Genomic DNA, 16015 nt, shown 5'->3' with positions numbered 1-16015 from the left:
CAAGATAAAAAGATTAAAAACAAATATTCCTGTCATTTTAAAATGCATGGGGGAATTCATTGGGGATGTTTGTGTGTTTGTTTGTTTTTTTTAAAACAGTGCTGACTCATCTTGAAATCCTTTTCCTTTTTGGGATTTCAGCCAGTAAGACTTACAGTCTGAGAGCCATAGTGTCAGTCAGCTGGTTTGAAAATGTAACAGAAAACACCTGGACATTCAGTGTAGGTGTGTTTTTAGACTGCAGAGGTGTTAGGAGCTTTTATCACCTGCTGTTGTTTTTGTTACCGGATCAACACATCTGCACAGTTCTTTAGTGTCACTCTCTGTCTCCTCTGTCGAGGGTATAATAAGCTCTGCAGCCTGCAGACCCTGCGGTCTATTTCCAGCTGTCAATTAAGATAACGTGCGTTATCACACCTGTGGCGTCACTGTCTGTGTGAAGAAACGAAGACAGAAGAAGTGAATCACAAAAAAAAACATACCGAGGCAGGCCTTCAAAATAAAGCAATACAGTCTCAGATAGAAAATATTGATTTTGGTATATATATTATTATATTTTTTTTTTATTTCATTCATAGGCGCCTACTGTCCACCCAAGACACCTTACAATAAATGAGAGTAGACAGCAAATAACAGAAACAAACAAAAAGAACCAAAGTAAAAGTATATCAAATTACAAGAATACAACATTAAAATCAGGTTCAAATAGGACAATGCAATTGAATCAGATGGAAAAGGTTATTATAAACAGGTGGGTTTTAAGTGCAGACTTGAATTGTGAGAGTGGTTGATGTTCCTTATAGTAGATAGATAGATAGATAGATAGTAGATAGATAGATAGATAGATAGACTTTATTTATCCCAAGCTGGGAAATTACAGTGCAGCAGCAGCATTACACGTGACGATAGACAACATAAGAATAAAAATATAGAGAACAAACTATACATATAAAATAGCAAAATAGCAATCGTAATAAAATATATTGTACAAAGTATATATAACAGTTTGGCAGTATTGATTTAGTGCAAAGTAAGAAAGGAGAAATGTGCGTGACTGTAACTATGACCTGAGTTTTTAGCTGTTTTATACAGTGTATGTAGTTAGTTAATGTTTATTTTTACCTTTCGAGGATGGATGGATGGATGGATGGATGGTTCGGTGGGTGGATAGGTCGATGGATGGATGGATGGATAGGTTGGTGGGTGGATGGATGGATGGATGGATGGATGGATAGGTCGATGGATGGATGGATAAGTTGGTGGGTGGATGGATGGATGGATGAATAAATAAATAAATAAATAAAAACACAGAAAGGGACAAGGACACTTTATCTTTGTCAATAAAGATGTTATTTTCATTTAAAGCTGCTACAAAACAAAATCACATGGCGCATTTCAATAAACGGTTTATTCTTGTAATTTTAAAAAGATAAAAACATATTCCTGACATTTTAAAATGCATGGGGGGAATTCATTGGGGATGTTTGTGTGTTTGTTTGTTTTTTTGTTTTTTTAAAACAGTGCTGACTCATCTTGAAATCCTTTTCCTACATGTGGGATTTCAGCCAGTAAGACTTACAGTCTGAGAACCATTAGTGTCAGTCAGCTGGTTTGAAAATGTAACCAGAAAACACCTGGAACATTCAGTGTAGGTGTGTTTTTAGACTGCAGAGGATGTTAGGAGCTTATATCACCTGCTGTTTTGTTACCTGATCAACACATCTGCACAGTTCTTTAGTGTCACTCTCTGTCTCCTCTGTCAGAGGTATAATAAGCTCTGCAGCCTGCAGACCCTGCGGTCTATTTCCAGCTGTCAATTAAGATAACGTGCGTTATCACACTGTGGCGTCACTGTCTGAGTGAAGAAACGAAGACAGAAGAAGTGAAATCACAAAAACTGTCTGAGTGAAGAAACGAAGACAGAAGAAGTGAAATCACAAAAAAACTAAACATACCGAGACAGGCCTTCAAAATAAAAGCATACAGTTTCAGATAGAAAATATTGATTTTTTTTGTGTATATATAATATTTTTTTTTTATTTCATTCATAGGCGCCTTACTGTCACCCAAAGACACCTTACAAAAATGAGAGTAGACAGCAAATAACAGAAACAAACAAAAAGAACCATAAAAGTATATCAAATTACAAGAATACAACATTAAAATCAGGTCAAATAAGGACAATGCAATTGAATCAGATGGAAAAGGTTATTATAAACAGGTGGGTTTTAAGTGCAGACTTGTGAGAGTGAGTTGATGTTCCTTATATATATATAGATAGATAGATAGATAGATAGATAGATAGATAGATAGATAGATAGATAGATAGATAGATAGATAGATAGATAGACAGACTTTATTTATCCCAAGCTGGGAAATTACAGTGCAGCAGACGATAGACAACAACTTAAGAATAAAAAATATAGAGAACAAACTATACATAATAAAATATCAAAATAGCAATCGTAAATAAAATATATTGTACAAAAGTATATATAACAGTTTGGCAGTGTTGATTTAGTGCAAAGAAAGAAAGGATAAATGTGCAGGGACTGTAAATTATGAGTTTTAGCTGTTATTATACAGTGTAATAGTAGTTTAATGTTTATCTTTACCTTTCGAGGTCTTTGTTTTTAGCTGTATATCTTTGTATGTGTACTAAGAGCAAAGATTTTTATTTAAATTCATTATCAAAACTTTCTTTTGATCCACGAATTTATTAGTCAGACAAAGCTCTATAGCAAGTTAAACCTTAAATGTTTATACACCATAGCACCTTTCTTATAATTAAACCTTTATACTAGGGATAGCATGAGTTTTAATTTGAAAGTCTTGTCCGGATGTGTAGTTGTTACGGTGTTTGAGCTGACAGTGTTGTGGGTGGAGGTTGAGTGAGAGACGGGCAGGCAGGCGCATCAATGACAGGGACAGCCCCGCCACATAAACACTGACCGCTCGGCCTGTTTCATGATCGTGGCTCCAGGCAGCGGGCAGCCTGCAGTCTGTGATCCGAGCTGAGGATGCGGGAGCAGGTGTGGGCCTCCTGGGTCCCCCGCTGCTTGATACTCATCATCACCGCTCACACATCATCGGTGTCTGCAGACAGAGACCTGCGGCCGTGCGATGAGGTGAGTGCGCTTTAATGCTTTTATTTATTTTAATGTAATATTCTGAAGCTACTTCAAGTGCTTTTTAAAAAAAAATAATTTAATTTAAATAATTATTCTTATTTGTTTATCACCTATTTAAATAAAGAAAATGTCCATGTCAGTAGAAATAAATTCGTGTGGGAACACACGGTCCTCCACACACTGATCGGCTTAAAACGCAGGTCCATGACCGTCAGCACGCAACCAGATGACGGTGTCCGTTCGCCTCCATCCCCGCCACTGGGCAGCCTCCTGCCGGCCAGGTGGGCCAGGATCACCCGCTGAGGAGGAAGCGAGAAGAACCAGGCAATGCTCGTCCCAGCAGCATCCAGGGGGCTTGAAGCAGCTTTTAGTGGGCAGAGTGAGGATGTATGAAATCAAATCTCACAAATAATATAAGCCTGCCATAATACTACACAATGTTACACTTCAGTTTTTAATAATTAGTGATATTTAGAGGTTCTTGTAGGTGGATTTTGTACCTTTAGACTAAGAGAGAGAGAGTCAGACTAGATATTTATCCTAACCTAACCAAATGCTAGCCCAGGATAAATATCAAAATAATCAAGATAGATAGATAGATAGATAGATAGATAGATGCAGCAGCAGCATTACACACAGTGACAATAGACAACATAAGAATAAAAATATAAAGAACAAACTATACATAATAAAATATCAAAATAGCAATAGTAAATAAAATATATTGTACAGAGGTTTATACAGCAAATTGGCCGTGTTGATTTGGTGCAAAGAAAGAAAGGAGAAATGTGCAGTGACAGTGATAAATTATGACCTGAGTTTTTAGCTATTATTATACAGTGTGATGGCAAAATGAAAATGTGCATCAAAATACACGTAAAGTACCAACAATATCTTTTTCTTTTGAACGTTCTTTTATTTAAAATTATGCATAGAAAAAAACAAAACACAACAACCAAGGAGCAATTAGTGTCTTAGCAAACATACAAACCCAAATCTACACAAATGGACATCCCACCAAACTAATACCAGAATAAGGGGGAGAAGGTACCGTCCACAGGAGACCTCCACAAAACAACAAAAACACGATACAGAAAAAGCTTCTTACGACCAGCCGTTACCAATTTATCTGTCTGACCATCCAAAATGGGAAATGACAGGGGCCCACAAAACCAAAAACAAATCCATTTTTATGTGAAGTTATGCAGTTATCTTTTCCATCAAATAAACAATTTTTTAGTCTCTCTCGCCATTGTTGAAGGGTGGGAGCTACGACAATATCTATTTCCATACTGTGGTATCGCTACTTTTACTAAACTAAGAATATTGGATTACTTCTTCCGTGTTTGCTGTATTCACTGTGGAAATTATTGTAGTGTTTACTTCAGTAGTACTTCAGTATTGTATTAAGTAAAAGTAAAAGTAGCAATACAACACTATAGAAATAGGGCTCTTTATCATTGGTAAAGTACTAAAAAATAGAAGTACTCATTAGTGTGTATTAATGTATAATACTACATCAATATTTATTTGTTTACCATGTCCTGTATTTATCTGTATTAACTAAAGTCATCAGATAAAAGTAGTATAAAGCAGAAAATATAAGTACCTCGGTATGGCGCTTGAGTTGATGTACCAAGTTTGTAGTGCTGTTGCTGAAAGGTTGTAAATACTGAGAGATATTGAAAGTAAACACACCTGTGAAGATGCAAACCGGTGATGGATAAAATATAAACAAGGTTGTGTTTGTTTCTGGTCACAAACCGGGCTAAAAGGCTGCCGGTTAAAGCTTAATACTGAGTGGTTTGTCCACTTTTCCACCCCGACAAGTAACGATGTTTTATGAGATTTCCTGGCGCCAAACATTCAATATAAAACATCATGTACCAGCAGACCATAAAGATTAGCGTCCGTCGTCCTTAAAACCTCCTGACTCAGAGGATGGATTGCCACAGCGTTGGATTATATATCCCTGTCCTCCCCGTTCACTTCTTCTTCTTCTCATCAGTCTCCATGACAACCAGCGTGAGTCACCCAGGAGACCAGCGAATCACATTAGCCTCTTTTTTTTTTTTTTTTTTTAATCAGTCTCACCTTTCTCCCACCACCACCTCGACTGTCAACACATTAGCACCAGCCTCAGGCCTCTTTACACAGAAAGAAACAACACGTGGACATCGGGTTGCCATGTTAACCATGTAAATGACGTGGTATTGTTTGTTTGTGTGTGTTTGGGGGAGACTGTGTGCAACATGAGTGGCCATTTTTTTTGTCTTTGCAGAACGGTGACTAGTCATTTAAAAGTATTATGTGTACTGCCCACACACACACACACACACACATCCAGTGTCCCTCTCTGTTTGTGATTAATTCCCCCCACACACATCGCAGGTCATCTCTGTGATTGTTCCAGTTTAATTAGCTGCTAATTAGATGTCACCCGTCTGCTGCAGCCAGCTGCCCGTGACACGCTCTGATGCTTTGTCTTGCACAGTTAAACAGCGGGTTCGGGGAAGGAGATGGAGATCAGCCAGGGCGAGGCTTTGGACTCAAAGGAAGACCTATTTATGGACTGAATTCTGCATGAATTGCACAAAGCGGAAAGCTGATCTAAAGCTTTTGACATTTCGATATTTAAAGGTGAAATGAGTCAGAGAGGAATCGATATTAGATGTGCTCGCTGTCCCCTCGTATCATTTTGTGAAATACGTCTAAAATGTGGAACTCTGGAGGGGGTGGGACGGTGCGTCCAGGGTCAAAGCGGTTGATTGATCCCGATCACCACGGAAACCAACCGTTGGAACATTAATGGTCCATTAAGATCTCGACAGCGGGTCAACTGTACAGTGACGGTCGCTTCTTTTCAGGGACGGCCGGTTGTGACATTATGTTAATCATTTAGAGAAAGAACATTTTGCCCGAAGCAACTTGTTGAGTGCTTTTAATCTCCATAGAAACAAGCGTGAGTGCTTTTTGTTTTTCATTATTTCATGACCCGATAAACCTCGTAAATCAAACGTGGTTTCAGCATACTTTGAACATTTTAGTTAATTTGTTTCTGTATATCCTTTTACTTTTATAACTTTTTTATTTTGTATACACAGACATGCAAGAAGTGAATAGACACCTTCATTCAAATTGCTCCTTTCACTGTATGAATGCATATTCGGAGATGTTTGGTATATGTGGTACCCTCAAGCATGAATTTCACCATCTACAATCCATAATATCATTAAACGATTCAGAGAATCCAGAGAAATCTCCACCTATACTTCTCAGTTTCTTTGAACCATAAAGATTTTCCGAACTTTAAAGGGTCATTGTGGAGGATTTAGTCACAGTCTTTAGTCTAGTGCTGTAGTTGCAACCCCTCACCTTGATGATCTCCTTCTGGCGTGAAGGAAAACATTGGTGGTCACGAAATTTGTGAACAATGTTAAAGGCCTTATCTAGAGCCAGTGTTTGGTTTGTCCGTTCTGCGCTACTATACAGTATATCATCTGGACCAAAATGATGGATTAATAAATATCAAATAATTATGTTATGGTGGAAAAGTTACACAATGTTGTATTTATATTCATCTGTATCTGTGTGTGTGTATCTGCAGACAGACTACATCTACCAGTACACAGAGTGTGACAGCACGGGGTCACGATGGAGGGTCGCCATCCCTCTCAGTCCAGGCTCCTGCTCAAATCTTCCACCTCCAACCAGAGGAACAGACTGCTGTAAGTACTGCCAAGCACTGTGTGTGTGTTTGTAATCTGTGTGTGTGCACATGTTAACACGACTCTTCGTTTTTTTCCTCACTGTCTCACAGCTTTCTCCTGTCCCGCCGGGAAGTTTTTAGAAATGTCCACACAGCAGTGCAAACCGTGTGCAGCCGGCTCCTATTCGTTGGGCAGCGGCCTCCGCTTTGACCAATGGGACGCCATCCCTGCAGGCTTCACCAACCTGGCCAGCTTCTTGGACCCTGGGCCAAATGGAGAGGACATTCAGGCCTGTAACAGGTGACAGACACTCACAAACACGACCATTTCCACAGGTTAGACACATGTATGAACGTTTTTTGTTCTGTCAATGCTGCAGCTCATCGTGGATGCCACAGGGTGTGTATCTGGAGTCCAACCGCGACGAGTGTACGGTGTCTTTGGTTTACGCCGTCCACCTGGAGAAAAAAGGCGCCGTCTCCTTCACCTACCAGTACCCCGACAACAACATCTTCTTTGAGTTTTATGTGAGCACCTGTTTCCATTCTTTGTGGAAGTTGTGTTTTCATCTAACTCTCCTTTTGTATTTCCCAAAATGTCAAACTATTCCTAGGTATTTTGAGCTACATATTTGCTCACAGTATCTTCTAACTCCTTTCCTCTTCTAGTAAAGTTTTAATGAATTAATTAGTAGAGGTTTATTGGGATGAGTTACGAGCAGCAGCTTTCTTTGTCGACATATTTTCAGGTCCAGAACGAGCAGTGTCAGGAAATGGCTCAGACTGATGACCAGAAGTGGATTAAAGTCACTAATAACGGAGAATGGGACACACACACAGTGAGTATCTGGTCCTGCTTGTGTTTGTGGGGATTTTTGGTTTGTGTCCGCTTCACCGCGTGCGTTTTTGCCTTTTAGGTGAATCTGAAGTCCGGCACAAACATCCTGTACTGGAGAACCACTGGCATCCTGGTGGGAGGGAAGATGGTCAAACCTGTGCTGCTCAAGAACATCCAGATAGAAGGTAAATAAAGATATAAATGTCTTTCTGGATCAGTTTAAAAGGTTAAAAGATATGACGTGTACTGTGTGTGCTGCAGGTGTAGCCTACACGTCAGAGTGTTTTCCATGTCGGCCCGGCTGGTTCAGCTCAGCTCCCGGCTCCTCATCCTGTCAGTCTTGTCCCAGCAACACCTTCTCCATCAAGGACGCGTCCTCCTGTACGCCCTGCCCTGAACACCACTACTCACGTATGTACAAAAGCGTCAACGGCGTCCAACTCACCCTCAAACTAGTCGCCTCAATAACTCCTAAAACAGATATAACAGATTGTTTTATATCTATATTTCTGATCATTTTTTCTCTGCATCATCTCCTCTGTTTCCTGGACTCCTCTCTCAGACGAGGGATGGGCGGAGTGTAAGGTGAGGCCGCCGTGCTCGGAGAAGGATTACTTCCAGATCCACACGGCCTGCGACAGCGAAGGGAAGGTCAGCAGCGTCCATTTACATAACACACACACACACACACACTCACCTTTTTACTGCACAAGGACAGACACACTGACTTACAAACACATCCTCTTTCTTATAAACAGTTTAGCAAAGAGTTTTAAGGTGGTATTTGGTAAGTTGTCGATGATTTGTTTGAATTTCGAAAGAAAACTAAATAATCCAGTTAAAACAACAATTTGCAAATATGCAGACTTTTAACTACGTTTTAATACATCATCAGCATGAAAAGACAAAAAACATATGACAGATTCATACAGGAGTGTAACGCTGTCTGAAGTGTTTCATTGTATCACGTTTAAATTGATTAATTGAAGTGCTGAAGATGTTTTGTCAGCCCAGAATATCGTATTAGAAACTAGAGAAGGGAACACACACAGTGTGATGAGAAGGGAAATGATGAAGTGCTTAGCGAGCGCTTTGCATGTCATCTGATCCTAAATCAACTTCCGTGGCACTCCTGCACGACCTTGGCCTGTTCTGATTCACGTTTCTGAAAAACGCTGAGTAAGAGTGACGATTGTTAAAGAAGAGAAAATAAACACACGTCCCTCTGTTGTTGATGCTGAAGCTTTCTTTCCTGATCATAACCTTCTGGCTTTGTTGACTACAGACGCAGGTATTGTATCGTTGGGTCGAGCCAAAGATCTGTGTGGAGAACGTCACAGGGGCCGTGGAGCTGCCCACAACGGGGCAGAAAGAGCCCTGCCCTCCCTGCAACCCCGGCTACCACAACAGCAATGACTCCACCTGTTTGCCGTGCCCACCTGGAACCCACTCAGATGGCACCTACGGTAAACATCATGAAATACTCAATTCAAAGTCAGGACGTGTCCTGTATCCGTTCAATTCATCACAGTAAAACACTCAAAGTGGATAATCCATCCTGAAAAGAAGAACTCTGTGCAGACGAAATGTTTTACCAAGGAGGGAAACTGTCATTGTTGTATATGAATGAAACTTTTGTGTGTGTGTGTGTGTGTGTGTCCCAGCATGCACTGAGTGCCCTGCAGGTACAGAGCCAGTGTTGGGTTACGAGTACAAATGGTGGAATGTGCTGCCGTCCAACATGAAGACGTCCTGTTTTAACGTGGGAAACTCCAAATGTGACGACATGAACGGTAACAACATTTTACTGAGTCACAAATATACATGCATGTGTGTGTGTATATACATTTTAAAGTCCTGTTTTTAATATATTGTCCATTGGATTTCTTACTAACTAATGATACGATATAATACTGTATATCTACATACTAGGTAATTAACTACTAACCACCTGCCATCTACTTACTAAGTAACTAACTACTAATTATCAGCTATCTACTGACTAGTATGTATTGTAACGTCTACACTTGCATCGACTTGTAATCCAGAATAAATGAGGTGTAACGTGAGTGTGTCATGTCTGCGGTTCATCAGGATGGGAGGTCGCAGGGGACCACATTCGCAGTGGAGCCAGCAGTTCGGATAATGACTATCTCATCCTCACGCTGCATGTGCCCGGCTTCAAGTAAGTACGGGTGCTTTCACGGGAGCTGTTGCGGGAAATCTGGTTGTTTTTTTCCTCCAAGTTTGGGCACCACGGAGAGAAAATCAATCAGCTGATGGTGTGTTTGTGGGACGACGTTTCTCGAGAGTTTTAATCTGTGTTTTGTTTCTGTGTCAGGGTCCCAGCCTCTCTTTCAGGGATGACCGGTGGCGAGTTTGGCCAGATAGTCTTTGTGTTCGAGACCATCTGCTCTGCCGACTGTGAGCTCTACTTCATGATGGTGTGTGTTTTCATTGTGCGTTTGTAGCAGAGGGTTGTAAGCAAGAAAAGTCACATTTCCAGCTGTATGTATTGTTGTCCAGCAATCCAACCCACATTTCACCCATTTAACTGTTTCACTGTGACGCCCCCTGCAGGATGTGAACAGTAAGAGCACCACAGTGGTGGAGTCCTGGGAAGGCAGCAAGGGGAAACAGTCATACTCACACAGCATGACCAGGAACGCCTCGGTCACGTATACATGGGCCTTCCAGAGGACTAACCATGCTCTGGACGTAAGTTAATGCACAAAGTACCTTGTTGCCTTTAATTACCATATTACTATAATCATTAGAAATTACCATAACATTTTGTGCAGACATTCATGGTCCCCAGAGAATGAATCCTAATTGTTTTGGAGTATTTGGATTTGGATATTTTAGATATTCATGTTCTCCTTCAAGAATTGTTATCACCTTTGTGCTCCCTTAGCTCCTAATCTAGCACCACCAACAGAACAACATTTTAATTTTGTATTTATCTTTATCTATTTATTTGTTTTTAGTCTTTTTTAATCACTTATTCATTTAATTTCTTTGTGTTGTCATGGTTTCTGCTGTTACCGTGTTCTTAAATCTATGTGCTATATAATTAAAACTCAGTGTGTGTTTCTGTGCATGTGTGTTTGTAGACACGTCGCTACGTCGGCGACATGGTGAAGATTTACTCAATCAGCGTGACAAACGCCGTGGACGGGACGGCGTCATCATGTCGGGCCTGTGCTCTGGTACCCCAGAACTCGCAGCGGGCCGGATCCTCCTGCGTTCCCTGCCCCGCTGGTTTCTTCATCGACAGGGACACCAACCGATGCCAGGAGTGCCCGCCCAACACACACCTGGCAGGGCGCCACACCTACGGCCAGGACGCGTGTGTCGCCTGTGGGCCTGGAAGTATCAGCAACAAGGTAGAGAGGGAGCTCGTCTGGGTCAGGACTGAGTCTCATTTGATGGTTTTTTATACTAGTGCTGATGTGATACATGACTTTTGGTACTTTTTAATACCTTAGTTTGAGAATTTCTTCATCCAAGCATAAATAAATTACACATCTGATGCTACATTTTGTTCATAGCCAGTTTTCAAGTAAAGATTTCTCAACCTTGGGGTTTAAGAGGAGACTCTTTAAACCGTATTAGCATTTTTTTTGTTTAGTTGACTCTGTCCGCTCAGGGTCAGAGAATTTTGGGATTGAAATGTGGCATCAGGGGCCAGATAAGGTTTATTAAAAACCCTGTTTTAAGTGCTAAGCCACTGTAGAGTGAAGAAAGCTCTAACTTGAAGATAACTAGCTGAAAACTTACTATAAATCAAAGCATAACAAGGGTTACTACAACTATAAAGTAGTGCTGTCCATCTAATGTGTTGTGTGTTAAGAGTTCAGGTGTTTCCTTTCCTTTTTTCAGGAACACTCTCGGTGTTACAGCGACTGCTCCTTCACTCACATGGAGAACAACCGTACGCTGACCTTTGACCTAAGCCCCCTGAGCGGCGTGGCCTCGCTGACCATCGGGCCGAGTTTCACCACTAAAGGCACAAAGTACCTTCACCTGTTCAACATTAGCTTGTGTGGCCACGAGGTAAATCACTTGATGTGATCTTATATTTGATATTTTGGATATTTTGTGTGGAGTTTTCCACATATTGTGTATCGTGGCTGCACTTCATTAAATATTCCTGATTTCCATCTAATGTCAAAACAAATCTTTCCACACGCCTGTCACTGTCACCACACTGTGATGAAATGATAAAAAAAAGATCAAGCAGCTGTCAGATGATTTCCATGCTGTTTGCGTGTCTCGTCACAGGGGAAGAGAGCTGCTATCTGCACGGATAACGTCACCGACGTGTCGAGCAAAGACGACCAGAGCGACTTGGCTCAGTTTGTCAACTCGGTGGACAGCTTCATCTGTCAGTCGACCATCATCCCGGCAGACGGGCGTGGCTTCAGGATGGCCATTTCCTCCCAGTCCATCAGCCTCGCAGACGCTTTCATCGGTATGACGCTTGTCAAATGTCAGTCTGCGGCACTCTTATCGTTATAGCTTTATCTAAATCTGTGTTTCTGTCCAGGAGCGACAGTAGACACCGTGCTGGACGGCGTGAACGCTAAACCTGATCTTTACCCTGAAAACTCAAAGGATGTTCCAGACATCAACTTCTTCTACAGGTAGAGCATGAAAAACAGTGTGTTTGTGCGTTTTTGTCGCATTTACAGTCCTAACCGTGTCTTTATTTTAGATCAAACCAGGTGACGGCCTCGTGCGATCAGGGTCGCAGTTCAGTCATCACCGTTCGCTGTAACCCCGAGAAGTCTGAGCGAGGAGAGCTCTCCGTGCCCAGGTGAGCTGATAATGGACTCCACGTGTGAGACGCCACACAAGAATATAAGAAAATTAGATGATGTGAAGGTGTGAGATTATCTGTGTTTGTGTGTTCGTGCAGCTCCTGTCCTGCGGGAACGTGTGACGGATGTACGTTTTACTTCCTGTGGGAGAGCGCCAGCGCCTGTCCACGCTGTGCCGAGGACGACTATCACAAGATAGAGGGGGCGTGTAAGGGCGGCGTGCAGGTAACACACACTTACTATCTTTAAACTACTTCAAATGGGAGTGGTAAGCAGAGGACTTGGTTGCAGTCCACAACCTCACCACTAGATGTCACTAAATTATGCACGCTGGACCTTTAAAACTAAGAGTAAGACTGATTATGTTAGGCCACATCTTCCTCTGTCCTCATGCTACAAAAAATCAAACAAAATCCACATACCACACATAAATACGTCTGCCCCGTCACTTGATTAATGAAGCCACATCTCTGCTTGCCACAAGAAATACGTAGAAACGCTCCATCTGTCGAAACCTCCACCCTCTGCAGGAAACTCTGTACGTATGGAACGAGCCAAAGCTGTGCGCCAAAGGTGCATTGCTGCCTCCCAGGAGCTCGTCCCCGTGCGAGGCCATCGCTCTGTGGCTGAAGGTCGGGGTTGGCGGCGGAGCCTTCGTGGCCGTGCTGCTCATCTCTCTCACCTGCTATTTCTGGAAGAAAAACAAGAGGTTAGACGCACCTGCCAATTGGATCTCAGTAAACATACTCACTAAGATCAGCATGAGCTGTTATTAAAAGGTAGAGACGTCAGCGACTTGTTTGTCCGACAGTGTTGTTCAAGTAGGTTATAGTATATACTTTTTTCTTTGTTAATCATCTTGTAACCGCTCAGATTTGGAAGAATCACTTCAACTACCATCATAAAATATCAGCCAGCAGCTTTTCCGGTTACACGCTGGATGTTCCTTTATGCCAAATTACACGTTGTCTCATGATGACGCCGTCCCTGTGGTCTGGTCTGTGTTCAGGCTCGAGTACAAATACTCTCGTCTGGTGATGTCTGCCAACAAGGACTGCGAGCTGCCAGCTGCTGACAGCTGTGCTCTGGCTGAAGGGGAGGAACAGGACGACGACGTGGTCTACACCCAGAAACCCTCCCTGCTGGGCAAACTCCGAGCCATTGCTAACAAGGTGTGTGTTTGACTTGTTTTGAACTTTATCTAGGAAGACGCCTCACTTCACTTTACGTCTTTACTTCACTACCAGCAGATTTGAACAGCCGTTTCAGTCATAATCTTATAATAATCTTATAATTCTTTGCATGTTTTAACAAGTCATTTAGTTGTTTAACCCAAGAGTGTTCTTGTGTTACTGAAACTAGAAAGAAAATCGCAATCTAGGCCGTTCTAGCCGCTATATCGAAGAAAGAAAACTGTATTTAAATGTTTAATTTCAAGCATTTATTTACAACATTTACACGTTAGTTTGGTGGTGATGAATGTGTGAACTTTCATGGCAATCCGTCCAATAGCTGTGAAGACATTGTTGGGGCCAAAACAAAGAGACGAGACGAGCTAAAGACCAAGGAAAAAATCACAGATGTGGAAACTTGTACATTTCTAATCAACAGAAAACAGTGACCACAACTGTTTTTTGTGGCACCAGAACAAACATTGCTTGGCTTTTTGGGGGAATACCACGATCTTGAGTAGGTCACTTTGACCTGACACTGTTTGAGAGGGTTTTCCATGAAGGCCACAACAATCCGAGCGTTCCTGGGAAGTGGTTTTGTACTATTTATTATGAGGAAGTCACGGCCGTTCAGATGTTCACGTACTCAGTTCAGATCAGGTCAAATGAGGACCAGTAAGATGAAGAACATTTCTCTGACGTCAACCTCGTTGTGGCGCTACAGGAAAAGTCAAGATATGAAAAAGTCAAAGTCTTTAGGATTAATCCTCTGACCATCATAGCAGCCCATCAAACAGTTGTTGAGATAGTTCAGACCAAAGTGGTGGACTGACGGAAACCACCCAATCTGGCAACAATCCTCCAGGGCTACAGCATGTCAGACATGTATGTTGTATGTTTTGTAGAGTTGCCTAATAACATCTCTAATATTTGACTATTTCAGCACGAGGATGGAGAGATCAGCGAGTCCGTACAGCTGAACTCTTCCCAGTCTGATCGATGGGTCCTCGGGTAAACAGACGGCGACAGACAGAGGAGAGAGTTAAACAATGGAGGACAGTCAGTGACTGTGTGTTCTTTGCCCATCCCCTTCATTGTGAGGCGGGGGGCACCGCTACTGACCCCAGTTTTCACTGGAGAATGGTTGCCACTCTGGATGCTGGCAAAAACTGGACAATGGCTTGTTACTCCCTGACTCTAGAAACCACAGGAAACACTCTGCTGCTGCTGCTGCTGCTTTAACGCCGTGGATGCTCCAGGGAGGCAACTGAAAGATGCTCTTAATGTTTTTTGTATGTTTTGTATTTTTATTTGGTATTTTGTGTTCAGAGTCATGTATTTATATCAATGTTATAATGATGAACCTTTATTAAAGTCCTGTTTGACTCTGGGATTTGTGTGCAGATGTTCGGCCACTTTTTCCACTGAAGACGTGTTGACGTGTCACGATTAATCAATAAGCTGATAAGAAAGTACTTTGATAAACATTTCATGATTTCAGCTTGTTGTTTTTTGGACTGTTGGCTGGACAAATTAAGCATTATGAACTGCTGTCACCGCTCTCAATATTTTTTTTACTGTTTTTCCAAAGTGAAGAATCAGAATCGTGAATCGAGAAAATAATCAACAGTTGCAGTCCTGTACAACAATAAAATCACTATTTTTATTGTGCTTATAACAGATCAAACGCAACTCTCCACATGAGAGGACATTTCGAGTTACATATTTGTGATAAACAATGTTCACCGAACACAGAGTGCATCACATCAACAGCAATTAAATGAAACGTTTTACCGACTAAAGGGGAAAAAATTCAAAAGTTGTTCAGGTGTGGATGCCTACAGCCTCTGTCAACAGACTTGTTGAAGTTTGTACAGTGGATCTGTCAGAATCCTGCTTCTGTAATCAAGGTTCAATCAAAGTGAAAGTGAGAAACTATAGGGTTAGAAACTCTTGAGACTGGACAAATAAGCTCATAAACACACAAATGCCTGGTTCAGTCCTCTCGTAATTAGCGTAGAGTTTCAGTAGATGACGTTATGACTAATATTAACAGATGTGAGCTGCAGGTCAGGTGGAGGTGATCTACAACACCAAAAAAACAAAAAAAACACAGAAGGTCTAAACCAACAGGGACAGCTCCACCCTACTTTTACATATAACAATATAGTATAATAATAATTTGGGTTATCTTTCTTAAATAAAACTATTAAAAAGCTGATGAGTAACAAACCTAAACGTCAAACATTTTCTTTCTTAGTCAATTCAGAGACATTCACCTTGGAGTACTTTTATTTTTAAGCACATTTATTGATCATACATACACACTATTACAGAAGTAA

At 41.5% G+C, this 16015-nt stretch overlaps 1 protein-coding gene across 5 annotated transcripts in view; it reads left to right on the top strand.

Annotated features, from left to right (window-relative positions):
• The window catches only part of LOC104937387 (UPF0577 protein KIAA1324-like), a 16177-nt gene extending 1111 nt beyond the window's left edge, over positions 1 to 15066 (top strand). The window contains exons 1-23 of one of the 5 annotated variants that reach the window (XM_027272036.1): positions 2808 to 3128; positions 3332 to 3510; positions 6739 to 6859; positions 6952 to 7141; positions 7221 to 7368; positions 7590 to 7679; positions 7758 to 7863; positions 7940 to 8089; positions 8241 to 8329; positions 8964 to 9144; positions 9343 to 9471; positions 9773 to 9863; positions 10020 to 10122; positions 10259 to 10396; positions 10792 to 11064; positions 11561 to 11734; positions 11963 to 12152; positions 12228 to 12324; positions 12396 to 12497; positions 12600 to 12726; positions 13032 to 13210; positions 13511 to 13673; positions 14617 to 15066. In XM_027272036.1, coding sequence (XP_027127837.1) covers positions 3358 to 3510; positions 6739 to 6859; positions 6952 to 7141; positions 7221 to 7368; positions 7590 to 7679; positions 7758 to 7863; positions 7940 to 8089; positions 8241 to 8329; positions 8964 to 9144; positions 9343 to 9471; positions 9773 to 9863; positions 10020 to 10122; positions 10259 to 10396; positions 10792 to 11064; positions 11561 to 11734; positions 11963 to 12152; positions 12228 to 12324; positions 12396 to 12497; positions 12600 to 12726; positions 13032 to 13210; positions 13511 to 13673; positions 14617 to 14688 — 3066 coding nt within the window. In that variant the 5' untranslated portion in view covers positions 2808 to 3128; positions 3332 to 3357 and the 3' untranslated portion in view covers positions 14689 to 15066. Of the gene's footprint in view, positions 1 to 2807; positions 3129 to 3331; positions 3519 to 4714; positions 5772 to 6738; positions 6860 to 6951; positions 7142 to 7220; positions 7369 to 7589; positions 7680 to 7757; positions 7864 to 7939; positions 8090 to 8240; positions 8330 to 8963; positions 9145 to 9342; positions 9472 to 9772; positions 9864 to 10019; positions 10123 to 10258; positions 10397 to 10791; positions 11065 to 11560; positions 11735 to 11962; positions 12153 to 12227; positions 12325 to 12395; positions 12498 to 12599; positions 12727 to 13031; positions 13211 to 13510; positions 13674 to 14616 lie in introns of those variants that run through there. The other 4 variants (XM_027272037.1, XM_019278441.2, XM_027272038.1 and 1 more) reach the window with 4 other exon arrangements.
• The last annotated feature ends 949 nt before the right edge of the window (positions 15067 to 16015 follow it).

Source organism: Larimichthys crocea, chromosome XX, assembly GCF_000972845.2.
Source record: "Larimichthys crocea isolate SSNF chromosome XX, L_crocea_2.0, whole genome shotgun sequence".
NCBI lineage: Eukaryota > Metazoa > Chordata > Actinopteri > Sciaenidae > Larimichthys > Larimichthys crocea.
Note: the sequence above shows the minus strand (reverse complement) of the source record. Positions and strands in the feature narration are given on the sequence as shown.